The 22,867-nt window shown below is 33.4% G+C and overlaps 3 protein-coding genes across 3 annotated transcripts; 1 reads left to right on the top strand and 2 right to left on the bottom strand.

The window, feature by feature from the left end:
• Positions 1-5,603: 5,603 nt before the first annotated feature.
• LOC130645947 (uncharacterized) lies at positions 5,604-6,181 on the bottom strand. The gene is made up of 2 exons (XM_057452075.1): positions 5,853-6,181; positions 5,604-5,742 (listed from the first exon to the last, which is right to left on the bottom strand). Exons 1-2 carry the CDS (start codon positions 6,179-6,181, stop codon positions 5,604-5,606), a joined length of 468 nt encoding a protein of 155 aa, XP_057308058.1.
• A 6,862-nt stretch (positions 6,182-13,043) lies between these two features.
• Positions 13,044-19,098, bottom strand: LOC130644676 (vacuolar protein sorting-associated protein VTA1 homolog). Its single transcript, XM_057450377.1, has 6 exons — positions 18,945-19,098; positions 15,525-15,619; positions 15,315-15,448; positions 14,829-14,904; positions 13,732-13,995; positions 13,044-13,505 (listed from the first exon to the last, which is right to left on the bottom strand). Exons 1-6 carry the CDS (start codon positions 19,042-19,044, stop codon positions 13,308-13,310), a joined length of 867 nt encoding a protein of 288 aa, XP_057306360.1. The 5' UTR covers positions 19,045-19,098; the 3' UTR covers positions 13,044-13,307.
• LOC130644677 (parkin coregulated gene protein-like) lies at positions 19,041-22,221 on the top strand. Its single transcript, XM_057450378.1, has 2 exons — positions 19,041-19,336; positions 21,509-22,221. The coding sequence occupies exons 1-2, from the start codon at positions 19,241-19,243 to the stop codon at positions 22,124-22,126; spliced, it is 714 nt and encodes a 237-aa protein (XP_057306361.1). The 5' UTR covers positions 19,041-19,240; the 3' UTR covers positions 22,127-22,221.
• Positions 22,222-22,867: the final 646 nt, after the last annotated feature.

Here is a 22,867-nt window from a genome sequence, read left to right as displayed (position 1 = left end):
AGTCTGCAAGAAAGTTTTTTTTCAAAAGGGTATTATCCCTATACACCTGTGTAACACTATTTAACTGTACTAAGCACTCAGTTCGGTGTCACGATTATTTTTTTAACTTTTACAAAAACTTATTCCGCAAAATAAAATAATATTGACCGATTGTTTTTGCTGTGACGGAGTCACAACGGTTGCAAACTGTGTTTTTATTTCAGCTTTTGTTGCGGGAAAGTTATTTTTTGAAAAATATGCTACAGTCGCAACACTATAATGGTGTGTGCGCTTCACTTGATTTACGACATACTGCATATCTGTACTAAAGCGCTCCACCTGACTGTGTCGCATAGTTTGCAGTTCTTTTTAAGCGCTCCATAGGGCGTTCAACAACAGTTACTTGTGGCTCATCCCGGCGATTCGACGCCGGGTTTCCCGGCTATTTCATAATAAAGTGTACCTATTCACATTGTCAGAGTAAAAAGCATAAGCATCACAGAACCATTAAAGAATTCTGTGGCTTGCTACCTAGCTAGCTAACTGGATATTTTCATTTTCAGCCGGAATATAAAATAAGAAACGATAGAAGCTAAAAATCATAAATGACGTATTACGCTAGCAATAGTAACTCGAGATCTTAAAAGAACATAAAGAAGTTGCAGTGGTTTTGAAGTTATATCACCACATATTCTGAGAAGGGTTGAGGGAGTTAATAGATAGACAGACGTTGAGTAACTTGCCATTATAACCTTTGTTGTGCCCCAAATTGTAATAATTGCAAAAATTTGTAATACCTGCCCCAATTTATAATAAACTTTGCCTCAATTTGTAATATCTGCCTCAATTTGTAATAACATCTGACCCAATTTCTTATAATAGAGTTGCTCCAATTTGTAATAACGTTTGTCCCAATTTGTAATAACGCCCTGCCCCAATTTGCAATAACGCCCTGCCCCAATTTGCAATGACATGAAAAATACTATAATTACTTTCCCGCCGTTTTAGCTAGCCGAATTGACAGGAAACACTATCCGCCAAGAATTTTTTTATTAACGCAGCACACGCACTGTCAAGGGTATAATAACGTAAAAAATGTTTCAAAAAATAAAACAGTTTCTTTTTAAAAAGATGAACAAATAGCAAAATATATACAAAAGTAAAAATGTTTGATCAATTTTCTTTTAGCCATATGATAAGCAAAATTGGGTATCATCCATATGGTAAGGCTTGCAACGCTAGCACGGCTTGATCCCATCTTATCAATCTAACTGTTCTGCATTTCCGTGGCTGCTTATGGTCGTTTGATAGAATTTGTTTTAAATACAATGAAATGCCACTGCATCTACCACCACTGGCATCAATTAAATGTGTCGCTCTGACCATCATTTAAGGTGGTATTTAATTTTTAACCAACTCCAAATAAATTTTTGGAACCTTTTCGCTATCATCTCCCTCATCAACCAATCCATTGTCATTAAACACCTCTTCGCTATCATCTCCTTAATCAAACAGTGCATTTTCATCGAACACTTTTCTTCTGCTATCAACTCCCTTCCCTAATACTTCATTCTATAAGGTGACATAAGGAATACCTTGTACCTCGGATAATGTCCCAGTGTGATATTTAAATTTCACAACAGCGCTTCTTACAATCCTTGATCGATCTATATTTTACAGGCGTGTTAAATCTACCACGTGCAAGTATTCTTCGTCACTAAGCGGGTGTGTATAACTAATTTTTCGATAATGTTAAAGATACAAAGATAAAAAAGAATAAAAGTAACTTCGTTGTTAATGTTGTTGTTTACGCCAATCTCATCCATTCACTAACACATCGAACATGACGATGCAACCTGGTTTTTATGAATTACGATTCTATTTCTTTCTATTAATATCAGACGCGGTAAATATGAAAAGAATAAACCACTAAGTTACACGAAAAATTTGAATGTTTATTTTCCAACTGGTCCTGTACCAAGGGTTTCTTAACAATAAATGAAAGGCCCGGTTGACAATAGATTTTCCAAATAAGTTCTTTTCTCGAGAAAAGAAATTATTACAAATTGGTGCAAGTGTCGTTACAAATTGGGGCAGCTTTGAGTTATAACAAATTGGGCAGGTATTACATATTAAGACAGGTGTTATTACAAATTGAGACAGATATTACAAATTAAGGAAAAGTTTATTGCAAATTCGGGCAGGTATTACAAATTCGGGCAATTATTACAAATTCAGGCACAACAACTTTCGTTTTAAAGCGAGCCGCTGTTCACAGCTATAGTTTTGGCTCGCAAGCAGGCAGGCAGGCTGACATTTTTCTGTGGCAGAAATTACATCATTTTTTCTACTTGTGCAGGGTTTAGCTTTACGAGTTTATATAAAAAGATGTAAATATTATTGAATTTTTAGGATTTGTTATAATATAACGTAACTCTTGAAAAATCGAATGATAATTACAATAAAAACAAACAAAAAAGAATGGATCCTGGACTGTTGATTGTTTCTGAATATTAGGTTTGCGAGTATGTATCTATTAAAAATTATAGTTCTGTTTTGGCGTGATTCGTGTGAAAGTTTTGATATTGGTATATATAACAATGTTATTATAAGCTTCTGATATGAATATAAATATGCTAAACAAGACAAAATGTCGAAACACACGGCACAGTAATTGACCATGACTTTGTTGATTTAAAAACTAGTCGTTGTTGTTTTGTACTCGATACAGTATGGCGGGAAAGGACAATTGCTTGCCAATTCACGCTTACCTTACTGTAGCACTGATAACTTAGTCTAAGCAATTACACGCCAATCTAAACGTCACTGGTTCGAACCCTTCGATAAAAGTTTTCATTTGCATCTCACACGTTTATAAGTTGACTTCATCTACACTGTTGGATATACAGCAGGAATTGTTGAAAGATATAGACGTCTGTTGGGAGGAAGGTCCTAAGACATCATTTTTTGTTTTAATCGGCCCTCTCCTTGGCGAACAAACATGTGTTTTACCCCCAAACGAAGCTAGCATAATTATTACAGAGCTTCGGACATGATTTCGAAAAACAAAATGCATGTAAAGGTATATTAAAGCATCAGTGAGTATGTTTAGACGAGTGCCAACATCATAATAATCTCTCCATCTTTGTGGAACATATTCGTTGTAAAACAGCGAAGCAACATCTGGAATTCCTTTGAGTATGATATAACTGATTACAATAATAAATGGCTGTATTAATTTAGCACTTCTTTTTCTCCTATATCTCTTTTTCATCACATATACCGAAATAATGATGTAGCCATATACAATAAGAAATTGTACAATCAACAAAATCGTAAACGATGGAAATAGTTTTACTAGAAGTTTACTTGCATGTTTTAAATATTCAGGCCATATTTCTGTAATCGATGTGACTAAAAAAATATGTAAACCACATAAAAACCAACCAATTAATACAAGTTTGTTTTTGTTTCTGTAAAACCATGTGCTTGGATATCTCATATGTAAATAAATTGCAAAGAATCGATCTTGAGTTAAAAGAAACATCACTGTAAAGAAAGGAAAAAGTAACGCAGTGTTTGTAACAAGGATGTAATGGATGGAAGCTCCTGCTTTGATGTTTTTATACACTGTCGTGTTCTCTTGCAATGTTATCCTTATTAACGATGCAAGACATTTAGCCATCTCCGCAACCGATAAATTGATTAAGAAGTATTTCTGTTGCAAAGCAGTCGCGCGTTGTGTCATCATCCATTTTACACCAAACAAGTGAAGCAAAAAACTTAATGCTGCTGTGGTTATTATGAACGTGTCCGTCCATTTCATCTTACTGACGGTAAAAAATAAAATAAAAAACAAATTTAAAATATTGCTCCACCCGTTTAGTAGGTTATTTTAAAATGAAAATTATTCTACTGACGGTCGAATTTTAATAATTTTAGCATAATATTTTGTATAAAATATTGTAGGTTATTCAAAATAGAGCATAAGATGTTAACTGCTTTCTTTATCCATTTTTATTTCGCGTTTTCAGAATCTAAGGATGATGTTTACATACTTTTTTAGCCATATACGTTAACAAATTTGCTCCGAAAATTTGAAGTAAGCTGGTATGTGTTAGGGAATATAACGACTCCAGTTAAAACAGATTCCATAAATATTTCTTTTTGTCAGTAAAAGTGTATTTCGAATATTTATTGCCCCTATAAAGACAAAGAGGTAAACGTGTCATTAGAGAATATAAGATAGAGAGTATAAGAATGTAATCATGTGGGAAATTTACTAAAATCCAAAAACGGAAACAAAACGTAGAGAGTCATCTATAGTGGAAGTGGAAGGGCTGCTGACTTGCTGAAAAGATTTAAAGCTAGTGTTTTTTTAGAGATACAATGAGACTTTGAAATGCTAAAAAGTCAGAACAAACCAAGAATAATTAGGTGAAAAAATAACAACAAGTTTCTTCTTTTTTATGTTAAAGTGTACAGATAGCTTCTTTCAGATAACACAGAAAATTTTGTTAGCAATTATTTTTAAGAAAAAGCAATATTTTAAAACTCGTATATTGCATTGTATATATTATATATATTTTAATATTTAGAGGGGCTATGAAACGGTTGGTTTTCGACTTTAGTGACTTACACGTAAGTCAAAAATTGCGGTTAAAAGTTTATGATCACTAAGGACAAAAACATCTTAAATCATTTTAAATATCATATTGGGCGTCAAAATATAACTGAAAATGACAGAAAAGTTTCCTACATATATTACATACCATTATTTGTTTAATATAATTACTTACCTTGTTGTAACTCAAACTTTCTAATAAAATAAACTTTAAACCTTTTAAACTTATATTCTTTAATTTTGTATATTTATTTATTATCAATATTTATACAGGATATTTACAATCTGCTTTACAAATGTGTCTTGTGGCTATAATGTTAAAATATAATGTTAAAATATTAAATCGTATATGTAAAAATAAAAATAATATCGAGACATACAAGATGATTTTAAAATAACAGATTAAAAAACAGTGAGTTTTCAATAATTTTTTAAATCTCACACATGAAAAACTGTGAGTTTTACGTAATAGTAGTTTTTTGTAAATACTTGCTCCTACAAAATAAAAACTGTTCCTTACAAGCTCTGGTTTAACTCGTGGAAGTTTTAACATGCATCGATTGCTTCTCGTACTTTTTGTATGATTCACCTTTTCGAAGTAGTTGATAAAGTCATAACAAGTTTCACCCGTCAATGCATTTACGTACAATGCAGCAGCTGTTTCTCAATATCTTGATATGGATTCCACTAAGATCTTGGTTATTTGGATGCACCTTGCTCGATTATTAATTGAAATGAGTTCTTTTAACTAAGTTTAAATTCAAAGTGATAATGCTGAAGGTTATAACAGGTACGACCATGGTGTTGTAAATTGCTGTATTTGTTTCCAACTGTAGTTTTAAGGCAGACAACAACCGAAGTCTATCCGACGCTTTTTTATACACACTACTAAAATTTTCATTTAATGAAGGTTTAGAATCCACAATGGAGCCCAGGTATTTATAGCTAAATGTTTGGTGCATCTCCACCAACTTATAAACTAAAGCATTTGGTACGCACTTTAACTTTCCCTTGTTCCAATTAACATTGATTCAGTTTTTCCTTTCTTTAAATTAATTACTAAATCTTTGTCATGTAGATACTGTGCAACGTTCGTTAGTTTATTGTTCAGAACATTTTCAATTACGTAAAACTTATCACTGGAAAAATAAATCACCGTGTCGTCTGCGAGTTGGAAGATAGGGGAGCCTAATAAGATTTCTGGAAAATTGTTAAAGAAAACTAGGAATAGCAAGGGGCCAAAATAGACCCTTGTGGAACACTACAATGAACCTGTTCGACTTCTGATTTTACATTATCTAAAACAACTTGCTGCGAACGATTAAATAAATATGATGTAAACCATTTGAGTTCGTTGTTATTAATACTATAAGTTGTTAGTTTTTCAAGTAAAGTACCATGTGCAATAGTGTCGAATGCCTTTGATAAATCCATGAAAACTACACCCATCAAGTTGCCCTTGTCGACTTCTTTTCTGACGTAATCTAAAAATAAGGTTACAGCTAAGCCGGTCGTTCTTAAACGACGGTAGTCGTATTGATAACGTGAAAGTAGCTTATTGTCCTCCAAATATTTCATTAGTTGTTGATGAACCGATTTTTCAGAGATTTTTGTTAGAGCTGGCAGGAATTGAAAATGGGTCGGTGGTTATTTGGATCACTGACAGAGCCGAATTTAAAGACAGGGGGTATCAAAGTAGCTTCCAATCCAAGAGAATGTCGGCATGCTGTAATGACATGTTGATGATAAAACCTAGTGGTTGTGCAAATTCTGATGCACAATCTTTAAGAAGTCCAGGAGGAAGGTTGTTAGCTCCGGTTGCTTTGTTTCGTTTTAATTTTTTCAACTGTTTCTCGATGTATATTTTTGATACGTTTCACTCATAAATTGGTGAATGTCTGTGTTAAGAGAAGGACAAAAGTTACCCCTTTTAAGGCGATTTTCCACTAGGCGGTCTATATCGCGCTGAGCGTAGGCGGCTATTGTTTTAAAACAATAGCCGCTTATAAATCCACTTCGAATGTTATTTTTTGATTTCCACTTGTTAAAAGCAACAAAAAGAGCGTGTAAACTTTTAAACGACAAAAAATTGTAAACATGAACGTTCAACGTAGAAAATTATTGCTGTTTAACAAAATAAATCTTCTGAAACTATTGTTGTTGCTGAATGAAGAAAAAAACAAAACAAAACAAAGAAGTATGCAAAACAGTTATAGATAAGACGGCTGTGTCAAGAACGAAAATTAAAAGGAGAATTCAATCTTCTCGTTCAAGATATGAAATTGTATGACAGTCAACTTTTTTTTCACCCACTAAACTTCACCCACTAAACTAACTCTTTTATCTTGGGTTGCTCCCTTAATTACGAAAAGCGAAACAAAGATGAAAGAGCCATAAGTGCAAATGAAAGTCCTTGTGTCACAATGAGATATCTAGTCACAGGTGATGTTTTTGATGGCTCTCGCAAAAAGTTGTTTATATCACGTGGCCTTGGAGCAGTTTAATTGGATAGCGCTTTGAAAACGCGCGTAGCGACGACTTTTAGCGGGTTTGGGACTGAAAAAACAATAGCCGCCTCGCTCAGCGCGTTCTGGAACGACTAGTGGAAATTCGGCTTTACTCTTTTTTTCATAAATGTCGCATGTTTGTTGAACGTTTGTAAAAAAACATCTTTTAGATATAAGCAAGCAGAATTTGCACTACTCATTTCATACAACGGGTCCCATTCTATGTAAATCAACCTTTATGCTTTGATGGTTATATTCAGCATAATTTCTACTCTTCACTGTTCTGGACGGTCGTTTATCTTTCTTAACTTTCCGTATAAATCATACCATGATCATGGTCGCTTCTCAAAGTTGGAATACATCATGTTCATAAGAACAATCGTTACGTTTTATTAAAATGCAATCAATCAATGTTCGGAATGTTTCAGTTATTCTTGTTGCCTTGCTGAAAAGTTGACTCCAGCCATTCAATTACCCAAGAGATTAACTTCCTTATTCTCTGATGTAACAATTAAAAGCATGTTGTTGAGAAACGTTTCAAAATCTTTTCGCATTTTTTATTAAAATTTCAATCCAAATGCATTCTAAACTTTGATGTTTTAAGTCATCTCCTCTTTTCTAATTACGCGGTCAGAAATATATAACCTGACATCACCACAACTGCCATTTTTCCTGTTACGATGAATAAAAGTAGACATCGGAATAGAATATAAAACTGAATTAGAGTTATATACGTGTTAGTGTTGATGTGCGTTTCTGATAAAGTCAAAATATCTATTCCTTCAAATTTTTTAAGTAGAATTTTCACACCGTTTAAGGTATTTTCAGAAATATAAGTTTTAGGTACTTTGAACTATGTAGAAAACGGTAGTCTAGTTCATTTTTTATAAAAAAAAGTCAGGAAATCTGCCTTTTCTAGGACTTAAAATCAGTACCATTAGTTCTGAATTAAAATTTCTCCCTAGCAACCGCATTAGCAACAGTACTTTTATCCTTTCCTTGCCCCAAATTTCCATATCAAAGGTTTGTTAAACCCACGGTTCTCTGTATATGTTTACCCTGGATTTCCCTAAACAAAAAGCCGTTGTTTCATGTAAAAGAATACTAAATTGTAGTTGATGTGGAGCTGTTTCGCTAGCTACAGGCTGCAAACTTTTTTGATTTTTCCAGTTTGAAAGTTTGGTTAGTGCACCAATTTCTTCTAGTAAACGTTATAAGCATTTTTTTTGCATAATCAATAAGGTTCAAACCAAAACATAAAGCAGCTATGAGAAGAAGGTCTTTCGGCCTTGCTGAGATGTCAATTAGCGTATTGTTTTGAGGCTGAGGGGTAATTGAATAAACTGTTTTAAGAGAATTCAAAAATGTTTTAATTTTCTCAGTACGGCACTATTTTTTCTCAATCCTTAGTGTAAACAATTGTTTCTAAAATACTCTGAATATATAAAATAAAAATATATATATAAATAAAAATAATCTTATTGGTGGGAAATTTGTTGGATCAATTATTATCCAGTTCTTTTTCTTTCCTTTTCTATTGGAATGAATATTACTTTAAGTTTTATTTTTATACATATATGAAAAATTAGGTAAATGAAAATCTTATTGACCTGGTCGATGGTCAGTGGTCTGTTTAGAACATATGAAAATAAAGTCTTAAATATCAGAATTGTCAAAAAGAAGAAAAGTAGTGAGGAAAAAATAATTATGTTTACGCTAAGAACGGAAACCTTCGTGGGCAGGTTATACAATTTGCACAACTAGCATTGAATCAATTGGCAAAAATGTTATACAAAGTCACTTAACTAGCATTGAATCTATTTCGTGAAACGAATTAATTCGTGGCATTTTCCCTTACACAAACAGAATACCATCAAAGACACCAGTCAGTCTCCCAGCCACTATCGATGACTTACTTTTTTTAAATGTGATCAAGTGATTTTATTAGCTGAATTGACTGGTCAACTTTAGATGACTGGAATATCGTCAACCACAATCCAGCTGAATCTTTGCCTAATCTGAGTACCATTTATTAATTTGCGTATTAAGATACGTTCGGTATAACTATTAAGAATTAAATCAGTGGTAGTATACTCTTGGATGTCGTGTTAGCAAAAACATATATGATACATTATGGTTACTTTTTTAAAAGCATCAAAAGGACAGCTGTCGTCATTTGACCAATTCCATACAGTGGTAAACGCCTCAACATTAGCATCAAATAAAAAGAAAGAAAATAGCTGCAGCATTAGTAAACGCTGGAAGAATTCTAGAAATCAGGAAATGTTGATCAAATGAAAGAAAGAGAACAAAGGACCTTACAACTGGGGAGAATATCATGAATTTGTGCCCACGAAAGTTTCTGCTCTTACTTTACCCTTCCTCTTTTCGGAGTTTCAAACCCCGAAAAAAGCCCTACCTAAATTGTTCAGTTCTTAGTACTTAAAGTTAGTTAAACGTTAAAAAGAAAAGAGTAAAATATGACAAATTTTTCGCAAAGCGACCTTTCCCGGCCGGCCGATTTTTACCGATTTTTTCTCTCTCTCTTGGTTTATTTTCCAAAGTCATAATAGACTTAGAAGAATCGTTGTTTTGAAACCCTTTAAATACCAATATTATGCTTATTTCCTCTTATCTGTAGATTGAGTTGACTTTCTGATGTCGAACAGATAATAACGTACGAGGTAAACGGCATATACGATTTAAAAAAAATTAAAAATCTCTTTGTTAAAGAAAGAGTCGTAAATAAAAAATAAATCCAATCGGTGAAAAAAACTGAGTTTTAACATAATTCTATCTCAACGCTTTTCAACTGTAATAAAAACCATGTTGGAGAAATCTCCTCCCACTGAAAGGAATTTTAAATTAGAAGTTATGAAGGTTCAGTAGTCTTCTTAATAGCTTTCAGTTTCTATTTTGAAAAGTTCATGAAGGGCGTTCCTATTTTAAGCCAAAACTACAAAAAAGTTTTCAGGATTTACACTTGACCAACCTAGAAAATTGCATCTGGATTCATATCCTATATTTAAAAGAGAACATTTTTATATCCTACATGTGAAAGTACAATTTTATTAATATCAGTTAAAAATGCATGATAGCCAGTACTAATTTTTTAATAACTAAACGGTGATTTTTTTTCAGAGTTCATATTAACAAAGAAAAGCCGGGAATATAAAAATAAAGATTGTTTTGCACTGTTATGTCTTGTAGACAGCCTTATTTTTGCTTGGGACATAAAAGTACCAAAAATAAATTCTTATAGATAGAATTGATTTTCACAAAAGCGTAATGCTTTCTATGATCCAGATAACCCACTATATAAATTTCTTAGTCGAAGCACTGGGTCCTACTTTCCTATAAATTGCTGGCTTCCCTCAAAACATACAATAGAAGTACACTGAAATTATTGGATGAGAGTATTAAATTTTTCAAGGAAATTTCATTTTTATTGGTTTCCAATTAAGTATATTTTAAATTTATGTTAATGGAATAAAAATATACATTGTATAGCTGTTATAAAATCACAAAACAGAAAAAAAAGACAAAAGATCTTAGATATGTATGGACCCTTTTTAAGCTTTTTTTAAAGTTCTTCTGTGCAACTGAAATATGCTTATTAGTATTTTTACTGTGCAGTGTACAACTTTTTTTTGTAGGATCTTGAATGGATATGTTTAGTTCCTATTAGTGGGACCTTATGTGTGCTTGGTTTGCTTGGAAACACCATATGCATACTTGTTTGGTGTAGAATTGCAAAGAGTAAAGAGTGCATTCGAAAATGCTGCGCAATATACCTGATTTTTCTTTCTGTATCAGACAGTTGGGTGTTGTCATCATTTCTTTTTGTCAAAACAACAGTGACACAAGAAAGCGTATGATTTTGAATGTTCACGCCCATCCCAAGGCGCTTGTTACATGGAAACAGTACTCATGTAAAGAATTAAAAATGAGGAAAGCAATCTTACCATGATCGTAGAACCTCTTCCAAAGAATGACCCTCCTTTGCAATATTTACTACCATATCTCACTTGGTTGCTAATAAATATTGTAAAGGCAAGAATGTAAAATTGTAATTATATAATAATTCCTCTGTCCGTGTTGTTTACTTCTACGGATTTTTTTGTTGTAGTTGTCATACAAGAAGCCAGCAAATATGAACGACAAATGACCGTATCATTGCTCGTTGTCACTTTCACATTCATCACATTACTGTTTTGGCAATGTGTATCCAAATGCTTCTTTGTGTTACGATATGGTGCTGACCTTAAATAAAGCAGCGTCTGGAAGTTTGTTAATGCTAATTTTATTTTATCGAAGATTGGTTTGATTCTGTGCTCTTCATTGAACTGTGTTATATATTCAATATTCGGAAAGATATTCAGAAGAGAATTTAGGCGACTGTTGTGCTTTCGTCAACCAACTAAAACTAGCCAATCAACTAACGAGAAAAAAGATGGTGTGCTAACAACGAATTCGTGAATACAGTTGAGAGGCGCAACACCATCCAAGTGTATATAGCTTCAATGCACACGTAAATGTACTAACTGTTGTACAAATAGCAAACAACAGTTTTCAAGGTAGATAGACTCGATCGTTTTACCAGAAGCTTATTCCCACAATCACTTGTAATTAGAGATTTACCTCCTATTATGTGTACCTATCAGTTTAAAAACGGAGACACTTCAATGCATACCGTATTTCCTTTATTTACAGCGTTTGAGTTTGACATGTAATATGAGTCATAGTGATGCTATGACATGTAACTTAATTGCTGTAGGCGTGACTAATATATGAAGATGTGATATATCTAAAAAAAATTTAGCCTCTTTGATGACGTTACTTAAGTAAAGTGTTTTCTTGCATTTCTTGCAAATTGCACCCTCGAACTATAATAACAAACTGTATTTTACTGTCCTCTTGCGTAATATCAATCTTAGAAAACGGGTTCTGTGGGTATTTATTACGACAATAAGGCATTGCCAACCACGGCTGATTGAATACTAATGGAAAAGAGAATCATGCAAATAATTTGATTTTCACGAGAAATTGTTATTCCCGTCGTTGAAAGCAAAGCGGTGATGGCCCTTGGCAGTTATGACGGTGTTTTTTTTCAGATTACCGACATGGCAGCAAACTTTTTTTGAAGCCAAACAAATTTATTTTAACCTGCGTTGGAACAGTAATTATTCGTTAGGATTGTGCATAGAAATTAAAAGTTACGAAACTTAAATTTTTTAAGGGTAACAATTCAAAACACTTTTTGACGTGATTAATCCGGTTTTCCAGATTTAACCCGAATGTTAGGACCAACGGACAGAATAGGCTTAAGAACTATTATGGTTTTGTTTTTATTACGGTACTTTTAGCCTACTTTTTACTATTTTGTGAAAATATAGTATTAAGAAGGAACAGTGAGCTGGTTTTGTAGTGTATCTGAGTTATCTCGAAAGCAAAAAATTTTCTGCTCCAAATTCCTAAAACCGAGCAGAAGGGAAACAACAGAATTGATCAATAGTTTCCGCAGCTTTTGCATCTTGTTGACATGTCATCTACAACGTTATGGTGACGAACGTGACAAGCTTTCGACCCTAAAATCCTCGAGAGTCAGTGTTTGCAAAAATGAAATTTTTTTATGTATCCTTCTACAACTAGTTTAGTAAATACATTACAAATTCACATAACCAAATTACCACAAATATGGTGCATTAGCCTAATTCCATTAGCAGGTCCAAAATATATTAACATAGGCATAAAAAGAATTGCACGGTCTTTAGGATCATTTCAAGCTATCGAGTGGTCTACAATCATTCAGCAGTCTGTTTTATGTCTTCTCCAAAAAAACAAATTGCCACAAGTGATACGTGCTCGTGCAAAGAATACTTTTTGAAAAAAACTTATCATTCTGATATCATTTTGAGACAAAGAAACATAAAGAAACTGCAAAATTATATTTTATGTGAACATTACTTTGGCATTTTTTCAAAAATATTAATACAAAGAATGTCAGCAAATTTCTCTTGTCTATCAACAAACCAAAACACGAGTAAGATTCTACAACAAAGTTTAAAGAAAGATTAACATATCGTAGTAACTACGTTATGAATATCAACGCATAATCACGTCTTTTGATTCAATCTTTGGCTTTTCCTTGATCTCTTTTAAATAAAGAAGCTAGACCATGTAATCGGTAAACCAGTTCATCGTGCACCTGGTTTCAGAAGATGTAAAGCCTTCGTAAGGTTTTGAACAGCAGTATCGACATCTTCGTATTGTAAAGCACTCATAGCAAATTTGCAAAGTTTAGTAGCTTGCATAAAATCTACATTACTAGTATCAACAGATGAAGTGTCTTGTGCCGGTTCCACGTATGATGATGAAGCGCTGGGAGGAGGAGGCTAAAAAGATAGAAATCATAATACAGATAATATGAACTTCGTTCGTGAATGACAAAAACGGGAATTCGTTATTAATTGCAAACGTCCGAAGACTTTCCCAAAATTAAATTAGGTAACCCAAATCTTACCCTCACCCCCTTTAAACATTTTATTGCTTAGAATAAAAAGCTGCAACACGGAATCTTCACGTAGGTATGATACGTACAGCAAAATTTTAGTTTTATACCTGTCTCGGTGCAGGCGTCGGTCGTTCTGGTTGGGTATACGAGAATGCGCCTGGTTGTGGTGGCATAGAAGAATGAGCATTGAAGTCAGTTGGATAACCAGGCCCAGAGTTGAAGAACGCATTGCTGGTATCACCTGGCATATTTACGTTCAGATCGTCTTCGAAGCCAGAACCCTCTGGCCCAGCCACAGGAGTTTCACCGTTCTGCATACATTTATGAAGATAGGTCGCTTTCCATTTGGCGTACTTCTGTTGAACTTTACACTATAAATAAATTTGATGATAAATATGTGTAAACTAGAATGACTTAACTTGGCATTAAGATGAGCTATTTTGTGAAAATTAGGGCAAAAAACTTTTTAATTTTAACAGTTAACCAACATAATTACGAGAGTGGTCAGTGTTATTGAAACCCTGCAGTTTTAAATCAGATTTTTTCGGACAAATTTTCCCTAAACTGCGTATCAAGCAGGTGACCGTGCTCGCACGTGTTTCGTTATTTGACGTGTCTATTTATGACATTATGAACTTCTGTAGTCGTCACCTCCAAATTACGAAGAGTGTGTGTAGATGACGAAGTAAACTTTCGGCAAAACTATTCTCTCCAAAATGTTTTCTTTTATCACAGTGACATTTTTTTGCTTGCCAAATTTGACAAAAAAGGCATTAAGTGTCAAAATAATTTCACCATCTTGCTCCGCAATTTTGTACTAGTTGTTGTTATAAAAGGAGGAGTTGCCATTTAAGAAAAAGTTTTAGCCAGCAAACAAGTGTAGTGACATGCAGTTTTTGGTAACAACAAAGGAACTCTTGTCAGCGTTTCACAGATTTCATAGATTCTTTTTCGTGAATAAATTTCTCGTATTAAAGAAATTTTACTTGTACGCGTATATTTACTACCACCAGAAATGGCTGAAGAAACTCAAATGAAATATTACAAGCTCGCTTACTACTTTAGGAAAAGCTAGAAACAGGTTAAAATTTGTACACTGCAATTTGCTTTCTTGTTTTGATTGACTGTTCCTATCTCTCCGCAAAAAAAAATTAAAATGCTTTCAAAAGTAATGTAAAACATAAACACTACAAGTTTGCCATACCTGATCACTTATATCTTCGAATTGTGACAATACATCAAATAATAAACTTGCGGAGTAGAAGGCTTTTGTGACACTTCTAAAATAATGAAAACAATTGTTTTTATGCGTTATAACCCACATCTTAATGCTTTGAATGAACACTCCTCTTCTACTAACCACCACCTTGATTAAAAGTTCCCTTTACAACAGTTATTTGAAACATAATGCAAATAGGTATCGAGATTATTGGGAGAAGATATGGTGGATGCTACATTAGCTTTTAATATACATTGACCTTGATGATATTTGTGGAATGCAGCTACAATTCTTAAAAATATGTATTCCATTATGTCAAGAGAATATAAAAAAAAAATACAAACTGATTTTCTTTGATTTTCTTGATAAAAGTCCTAAGAAATCAGAATCAGGAAAATTGGAGATTTTAATAATTGGCAAAACTCCTAGTTTTCCTATAGGTATATTTTAAAACTTTTAAAACCTATATACTTATTGAAAACTCCTTTTCTGTCTTCTCCATCTGCCCATGAAAATAGATTTATTGACACATTTTCGACATGAGCTTGTGCCACTATATCGTTACCAACAGCTTCATCACCTCTTGCCAGTAAGGCTTTCTTTTCCTAAATATATATAACTTTGCCAGTATAGTTGCTGATTGAAAATAACAGAAAAAAATGATTTTCTGTTTTGGTTTACCTTTTCTATTTCATCCATCAAAGAAAGTAAGTAAACTTTACATGCAGAAGCTTTTGACGCAACTTTGATTCCTTTTTGAACAGCATATAGGCGACCTAAAAATTTATAACAAGTCAAGAAGTTCGCAAATCCAGTGGAAAATGTGAACCATAATTATTTTTCTAGCAAGTAGGGCCCAATTTAGGCATAAAAAACAATGTATTTTAATATCAAAAAAATTTTTCTTGTCGTATTTTCAGAAAATATTCAATAAAAATTGAATATATATCTAGAGAAAAAAGATTAAAGTAAAAATATTGTGAAACTCTAGGTAAATGGTTATTGTCATGAAAAATCAGTCTTTGAATTCAGTATTTATATAATCCAAGAAAAACACTTAATTTTATTTTTTTCACATTAACTTCCATCTTCTGTGAATTATTAAAAATTTGTATAACATGCCTATTAAAAAATAAAGCTATAAGGAACAAAATGTAAGTAAATCATCTTTATTAGTGATTTCTATTTGATAAAGTTAAAGTGCTGATTATATATTCCGTAGAACTACTTTCTTTTAGTGATTATATCCTTTTTCGGAACCCAATTAGTCACATGCAACCTCTAACCATCACTTTTAGATAGTTCCCAAAGAAGAAATATTGCAGCTGGAACATTTATTTAAACATAGTGGATTTCCTTAAGAACATAAGGGAAATTTTGGAATTGGTAATAAAAAGATGGAAAAGAGTAGGGAAGCTTTTTAATAGAATAACGAATGTCTTCAGGGGCTGATATAGCTATGGTGTACTGATGTAAATACACCAGTAAAAATTCCGTTGAAAAAAACTTAGGGTGTAGCCTTTTGTCTGAATTTTACACCCTAGAACAAATCAGAAGAATACCCATGCAACCTTCTGCCACGTATAAACTGAATTTTGGAGTCCCTGCCTCTTCGCTTCACAATGCGGCAGTCTTGTTTCTGTCAAAAAACTTCAATTGTCGCTCTTCCTTATATTTTTTGTGACAGTGCTGGTTCAGTATTTACATCAGTTTTGCTAGTATAAGCTGCCCATCTAGTTGGAAAAAAATTTCTCAGGTGTATTTCTCTGGTGTAGCCAACTGGTGTATATTGGTTGAGGACAGGTGAGCAGCGCGTAAACTTTAAACTGAGCAACTTCGGTGGATGTAGTAGAGAGAACCCTAATCTTTGGAAAGCTTCGTAAAGCTGTCAATATATTTGGAAAGTGAAGGAGACAGTGGAAGAAATATAAAAACAGGTATAAATTGGATTGTGAAGAGCTATTCTCACTCAATTTGTGGGAAATTTAGCTATATTTAATTCCAGGCTGTTATTTTTTGTTTAGCTATTTTTAGCATTTGTGTTAAAAACTATCCACAAATTTTCTTACATTTCTTTAGCATAAAGTTGTAAAAACGTTGTCAATTTAAATGGCAGTTCACAATTTTGTTGAGTCTTTATATATTTAATCTTTCAAACCACTATGGGTAAGGCAAATCATATTTTTGTTCTTGTGATGTTTTTTAGTCATTTAACATGTGTAAAGTTTTCATTTTCAACAAAAGTTTAATTCACTTCACATAGTAATATATAAAACAGTTTGTTATGATCTTAAAGTATCCTGATTGGTTTAAATTCTTGTGAAATCAGGCTGATTGGTTTAAAAATGCCGCTTTTTTTCAATTGATTTTGCATTCTGTGCAGAAAATGCTGCAAACGCAGGTTACCTTCAGAAGTGTTTCTTTTTTCTGTTTTAGCTTCAAAGACAAAACTTGACTACAGTGGTAACATATGCATCTACTATATGCGACGTTAAAACTCAGTTGCGTCAAAAATGATATGCAATATTTAATAAAAGTAATACTTAATTTGAACAAAATATAATCTCACATACGGCTAGATAATATTATAGAACAAGCTTGTTGAAAAAAAATATAGGACGATTTGAAGTTTTTAATTCTTGTTCTAAGTTGTATAAAAGTAGAATAAGTAAAATTTATGTGACTTAAAGTAAAAATAACATGTTAAGCAGCCCATCAATGACTAATGTAAAGGGAGTTGATTTTAAAACAGTTTTGACCACCAGGGGGTGTTAAAGGGCAGTGGCTTACAGGATGCCACCCTGGATTCAATGTGGGGCTCACAACACCGCCAAACACCCAGTTGTTTTTGATTGCTCTGGCAAGCAATTATACACAATCAAAAAAACAAAACATCAAGGCAAACAGCACCTTCTTATACCCCGTAAAAGTGCAGGCGTTTTTGGGCCAGTTCAGCGTTTTGAAAAAAAATCAAGCAATCGCCTAAAAAAACCTACATACACCCCAACAATGCCCGGATTCAAAAAAACTATAAAAATTAAAACAAACATACTATGTGGTAGCAAAGTTCTTAAAAGAACTGTTGGTTTTTGATAAAGTTTACTTTATAAATAACTTATATTAAACTTTATTAACTCCTTTCTTTTCAAGTGCCTTCTTCCCATCGTCCGCATGTTATGTTACAAGGAATTGCATTTCGGGAATGCTTCAGGCAAGTTTGCAAAAGTGCAGGTGGTTTCAGGGGACAAATGCCAATTTTATTTGAAAAGTTGCCCGAACTCGCCCATATATATGCGGGCGTTTGCAGCTAATCGGCACCCTCTTTTTGAATATTCCATTATTGTCTTGCATAGCAACTTTTGTCTCCTTGTTGTTGTCTTTATTTTTTACAACGCTCCAAAATTTAGGGTTTTTTAACTCCTCCAAACTTAGTTATCTTTGACACCATTTCAATCTTCTTTTTAGTGTTATGAATTTGCTGTTGTTTTTCTATCATTTCCGTTATTACCTTAAGTCGTGATGTTAATATATTTTTTTTGTCTTGTTTTTTGTTTCTTAGTTCTTTCGTAAGCTTTCTATTCAATTTCATTAGGAGGATATGATTTTTTGATTTGTTGGTATATTGGTTGATCTTACATTGTAGAAAACATTTATTGGCAATTCTTTAGATGTATATACTTCTCCCAATTTTCATATTTGTCATTCAAATTGGTACCTGAGTTTTGTACTACTTCATATAAAATCCCATTGTTTGTTAACTGTTCGTACATTTCTTGTCTTTTGTTACTCGTATTTAATAATATAATTGACGGCCTGGGCTTTATTTTGGTTTAATCAATGACTTAGCTATGTTTTCTGGGGTTTATTTACCAGTTGGCTACCCTAATTAGACTTCCATGTTCTGCTAATTAGAGACAGTATATCAAATTTACAGAGCCGATTAGCTAGCAGTTTTTCCTGACTGATAGTGGGGAAAGTTTTTGTATGTCAAACACAAACACAGAGAAAGAACACTTAAAACCTTATATATATCAGCTATGCTGATTTATAATTTATAGGAAGCTTGCGATATTGAGGGAAAAAATAATAAAAATATCTTACAGAAATAAGCAATAGTGGGATCTCTCTTGTCATATTCTTTGGCTAATTTTAAAAAAGAATTTATGGGCTTTAACTCAGATGGCAGAGGTTCGGACGCCATTTTTGTTTACATCTTGAACATTCTGGACATGCGCTTCAGCTAACAATTACGTCATTTTAAAGTTGTTGTCATAGTACCAGCGGACGGTTTCTATTCTTTTCGCCAGAAGAAAAACAAGGGAAACTTGTCAAAACACTCAGGAGACAGGGACCATTCTGAACAGGACAATTTAGTGCAGGGTGTTGTCTTTTCAGATATGGCAGCCTGTCAACTTGATAGAGCTTGTTGTTATCAGAACAAAAGTCTTTGTGCTCAAGGTTTTACAACCAAGTCGTGGATGAAAAATGTCGAGGTAGGCATGATATTTTTTCTTCTTCTTCTTCTATGCCTTTTCGATTTGTAAAAACAGTGTTTTATTTATCTTAGGCGAGGCAAATGACTTTAAATAAATCACTCCATCGTTTTCTATCTTGTGCAATCTGTTTTAGGGCGCGAAAGTCATCAGTTGTTGTAAATTGCTTAACAGGGAGTGTTGCGTTATTTTTGAGAGTTGTTTTGATATCTTGATCTATAGAAGTTGGTAAAGTAATTCGTTTGTTTCCTGGAAATTTCTTTGCATCTTTGGGAATTTCGAAGTAGTATTTCATAGCTTGTTGTACAGGTGTAGTCTCTGGTAGTCTAGGGATATGTCCAAGTAGTCTCCATGTGGCATGTTTCATAGTTTTACTTATGGGTTCCTCTTTGCATTTTTCGTATAATTTTTGATTCTTGATCTTTTTATCTTTTTATTTCTAAGTTGTCTCCTATGTACTACATCAATTTCGTTTTGCTCTTTCTTTGTCAGGCATGATAAACACATTTTATTCCACTTTTTGCCTAACTTATTGTTTCAGAATCCATAAAAGATATATCGATCAATAAAAACTTTTATAATGAAGCTCATAACTAAGCTAACTGTAGAAATGCGGTCAAATTACGGAACAAGAAAAAACCAAATTTTAATGCCATTGGTTCGCATTACGCATTTATCTTCACAACTTCATTGCGATGATATATTAACCTGCAGCATGGAATACAATGTTCAATTAGGTTTCAGAGAAACTGCAGTTTTCTCTCATTTAGCATGCTAATAAATCATATTCCTGCTTCTTTTTTACGAATGTCAACTCGAATAGGACCTTGAGAATGTACGTAACAATTCCTCCCACTTTAGCTGATACAACAAAAAAGCCCTTGCAATAATGGCCCCTAAAGTAATCTAGTTTTATGTGACTTGGAAACAGTACAAGCTGTATTGTTGGTGAATAATAGAGGTGATTGATCAAAAGTATTCGGCTAAATCCTTACTACAGTCCAACCTTGTTCTAGTGGAACTGGCCAAAACATAGTCAAAGTCATATAAAAACCTCTACAAATTGCCGGACAGTGTTAACATTTTTTGTGAAAATTAAAAGACACGAAAAGTAAATTACTTGTAGCTATGTGACATATTTGCCTGCTATCACATCAAAGCATTAATCAAGTTTATTAATGGGTTCTTTGAACCATTCTATAATTTTACAGTCTCCATAAAACAGGTCCCCCATATATCTCGTAATCGTGAAAGTGGGACATTAAACACTGAAACAGTTGAGGCAAACACACATCATTGACGTTTTTGAGAAGTGAATTTGTAACAGCTTTAAATTCGTACACACTGCTATTTTCGTTTTTCAAAGTAAAAGAAGCGCTGTGTACGAAAGTTTGATAAGGTGCAGACTTAATTCGCATTACATGCACCTATAAGTGTCTTTTCTCCCAAAAGTCCGAACCGCCATATAGTGAACACCTGCTTATATCTGACACTATTTTCAGGAACCCTAGGTGCCTGCTATAGCCAGATTGAACTGTATAAGGTAAGAAGTTTGTTATTATCTTAAGATAAGAAAGAACTTTAATCATTTTGATTCAAGTGTTATATCTATCGTTTTTGCAAAATTATCCAAATACACATAAATTTAGGTTAGCCAGGGAACAAACCCGTAACATTCTTCGCACTCGAAGCTGAATCTCCACCATTAATTTAGGCAAAGAACTTCAAAAGTGGTTTGCAATAATCAGCAAATTATAAGAGTATTGTATATGTAGCATACTAAACCGACATGGAAGCTATAAAATCAAAAGACAAGCCTAAACCCGGGGCTTATGGAGTTTTGTTATTATGAGAATGACATGCGTATGCGTTCTCCATCACTATTTCTTTCTCGACAAAGATTCCTTGTGTTTCCATGTATTTCTTTGCAATCCTTTTTCTGTTGAACAAAAAGTATAATTTAAAAGTTTGTTTGTGTTGCCACCACATTTGTTTCTTGTACCATATACTTGACTTCAAAGTCATTTGAAACATTCCAACAAGGACTGACTTGAGGTATCTAATGCTACTGATAACATTATAAGAAAGTTTTAAAAAAGAATCTTATGTAATTTATGTCGCATTTTTCTACAATGTTTAAAATATTGCAAAATTCCGTTTCTTGCCACTTAGGTTGTCGGTCCACCTGAAGCGGGTGCATTTAAAAAACGACCTGCAAAGCAAACTCAATTTCGTCGATTTTACGACCGAGGAGATTTGCCAATCGCTTTAGAACATGACACAAAAGGCAATAAAATCGCGTGGAAAGTTGAAATCGAGAAGTTAGATTACCACCACTATCTTCCAATGTTTTTCGAAGGATTGAGAGAAATTGAGCATCCTTACGAGTTTTTCGCACGGCAAGGTGTTCACGATATGTTGGAACACGGTGGAAGCAAAATCCTGCCAGTTGTTCCGCAGTTGATTTTACCAATTCGAGATGCACTTGACACAAGAAACCTTTCTGTTGTATGCACAACATTAAAAGTGTTGCAACATTTGGTTGTATCAGGAGAAATGGTGGGAGAAGCTCTTGTTCCATATTACAGACAAATTTTGCCAGTTCTTAATATATTTAAAAACAAAAACTTAAATTCTGGAGATGGAATTGATTACAGTCAACAAAGGCGGGAAAATATTGGTGATTTGATACAGGAAACATTGGAAGCATTTGAAAAACATGGCGGAGAAGATGCGTTTATAAACATCAAGTACATGATCCCCACCTATGAATCATGCTTGCTTAATTAAACTGAAAATATTTCTTTTTACTCAGTTGTATATATTTCTTTATACTTTTGCGCCAAACTTATTTTTTAATATCAGAAAAATAAATAAATACTAAACAGGATGGTTATGCTTTACTTTCAATATCTTGGACAACCTTTTCTCTTCTCTTTTGCTTTGCAAGCAATATTGACCTTACTGAAAGTTTTTTAAATATAAGGTCTTTCAAAACAGCGCTCATTGAAATTAAAGCAGTAAAAAGTTGAAACTTTGACGTCAATTTAAGCAACACGATTTGCTATCTTTAAGAATTGACACTAAATCAACATTGGTGACAAGATAGGTAAAACATAAGAAAACGGTACAACAGAAAAGCATTACTCAAGCAATGTAAGAAATAAAGTGTAAGATGGAATATAATATTTTACTTTCTTATTTGTCGACCAGCACAGTTTTATACTCCTATTTAAACATGCTCGTTCCCAATGTTTGTTGGATATTTGTCAAAGTCGCTAGTGCTTGCTTTACTCCAAAAAGACAAGTCACCCTGGAGATGAGGTGATCGTGCTGACTGCGGCAATTATCGTGGGATCTCGCTTTTGAATGTTGTCGGGAAAGTCATTGTTGATGTTATTCTACAGTGAATCAATATTCTTGAGACCAATGTTTATTCACAATATGGCAACTGAACTGGTCGTGATACGATTGATGGTATATTTACTGTTCGTCAATTATTGGAAATTGGATGTCCAGCTAAATTCTCGA

Source organism: Hydractinia symbiolongicarpus, chromosome 5, assembly GCF_029227915.1.
Source record: "Hydractinia symbiolongicarpus strain clone_291-10 chromosome 5, HSymV2.1, whole genome shotgun sequence".
In the NCBI taxonomy this organism is placed as follows: Eukaryota; Metazoa; Cnidaria; class Hydrozoa; order Anthoathecata; family Hydractiniidae; genus Hydractinia; species Hydractinia symbiolongicarpus.
Note: the sequence above shows the minus strand (reverse complement) of the source record. Positions and strands in the feature narration are given on the sequence as shown.

Coding starts and splice junctions, on each gene's coding strand:
- LOC130644677 (XM_057450378.1), top strand. CDS start 19,241: ATGGCAGCCTGTCAACTTGATAGAGCTTGTTGTTATCAGAACAAAAGT. Junction 19,337..21,508: donor CGTGGATGAAAAATGTCGAG/GTAGGCATGATA, acceptor CTTGCCACTTAG/GTTGTCGGTCCACCTGAAGC.
- LOC130644676 (XM_057450377.1), bottom strand. CDS start 19,044: ATGGCGTCCGAACCTCTGCCATCTGAGTTAAAGCCCATAAATTCTTTT. Junction 15,620..18,944: donor TCCCACTATTGCTTATTTCT/GTAAGATATTTT, acceptor ATAAATTTTTAG/GTCGCCTATATGCTGTTCAA. Junction 13,996..14,828: donor TCGAAGATATAAGTGATCAG/GTATGGCAAACT, acceptor ATTTATTTATAG/TGTAAAGTTCAACAGAAGTA.
- LOC130645947 (XM_057452075.1), bottom strand. CDS start 6,181: ATGAAATATTTGGAGGACAATAAGCTACTTTCACGTTATCAATACGAC. Junction 5,743..5,852: donor CATTGTAGTGTTCCACAAGG/GTCTATTTTGGC, acceptor TTATTTTTCCAG/TGATAAGTTTTACGTAATTG.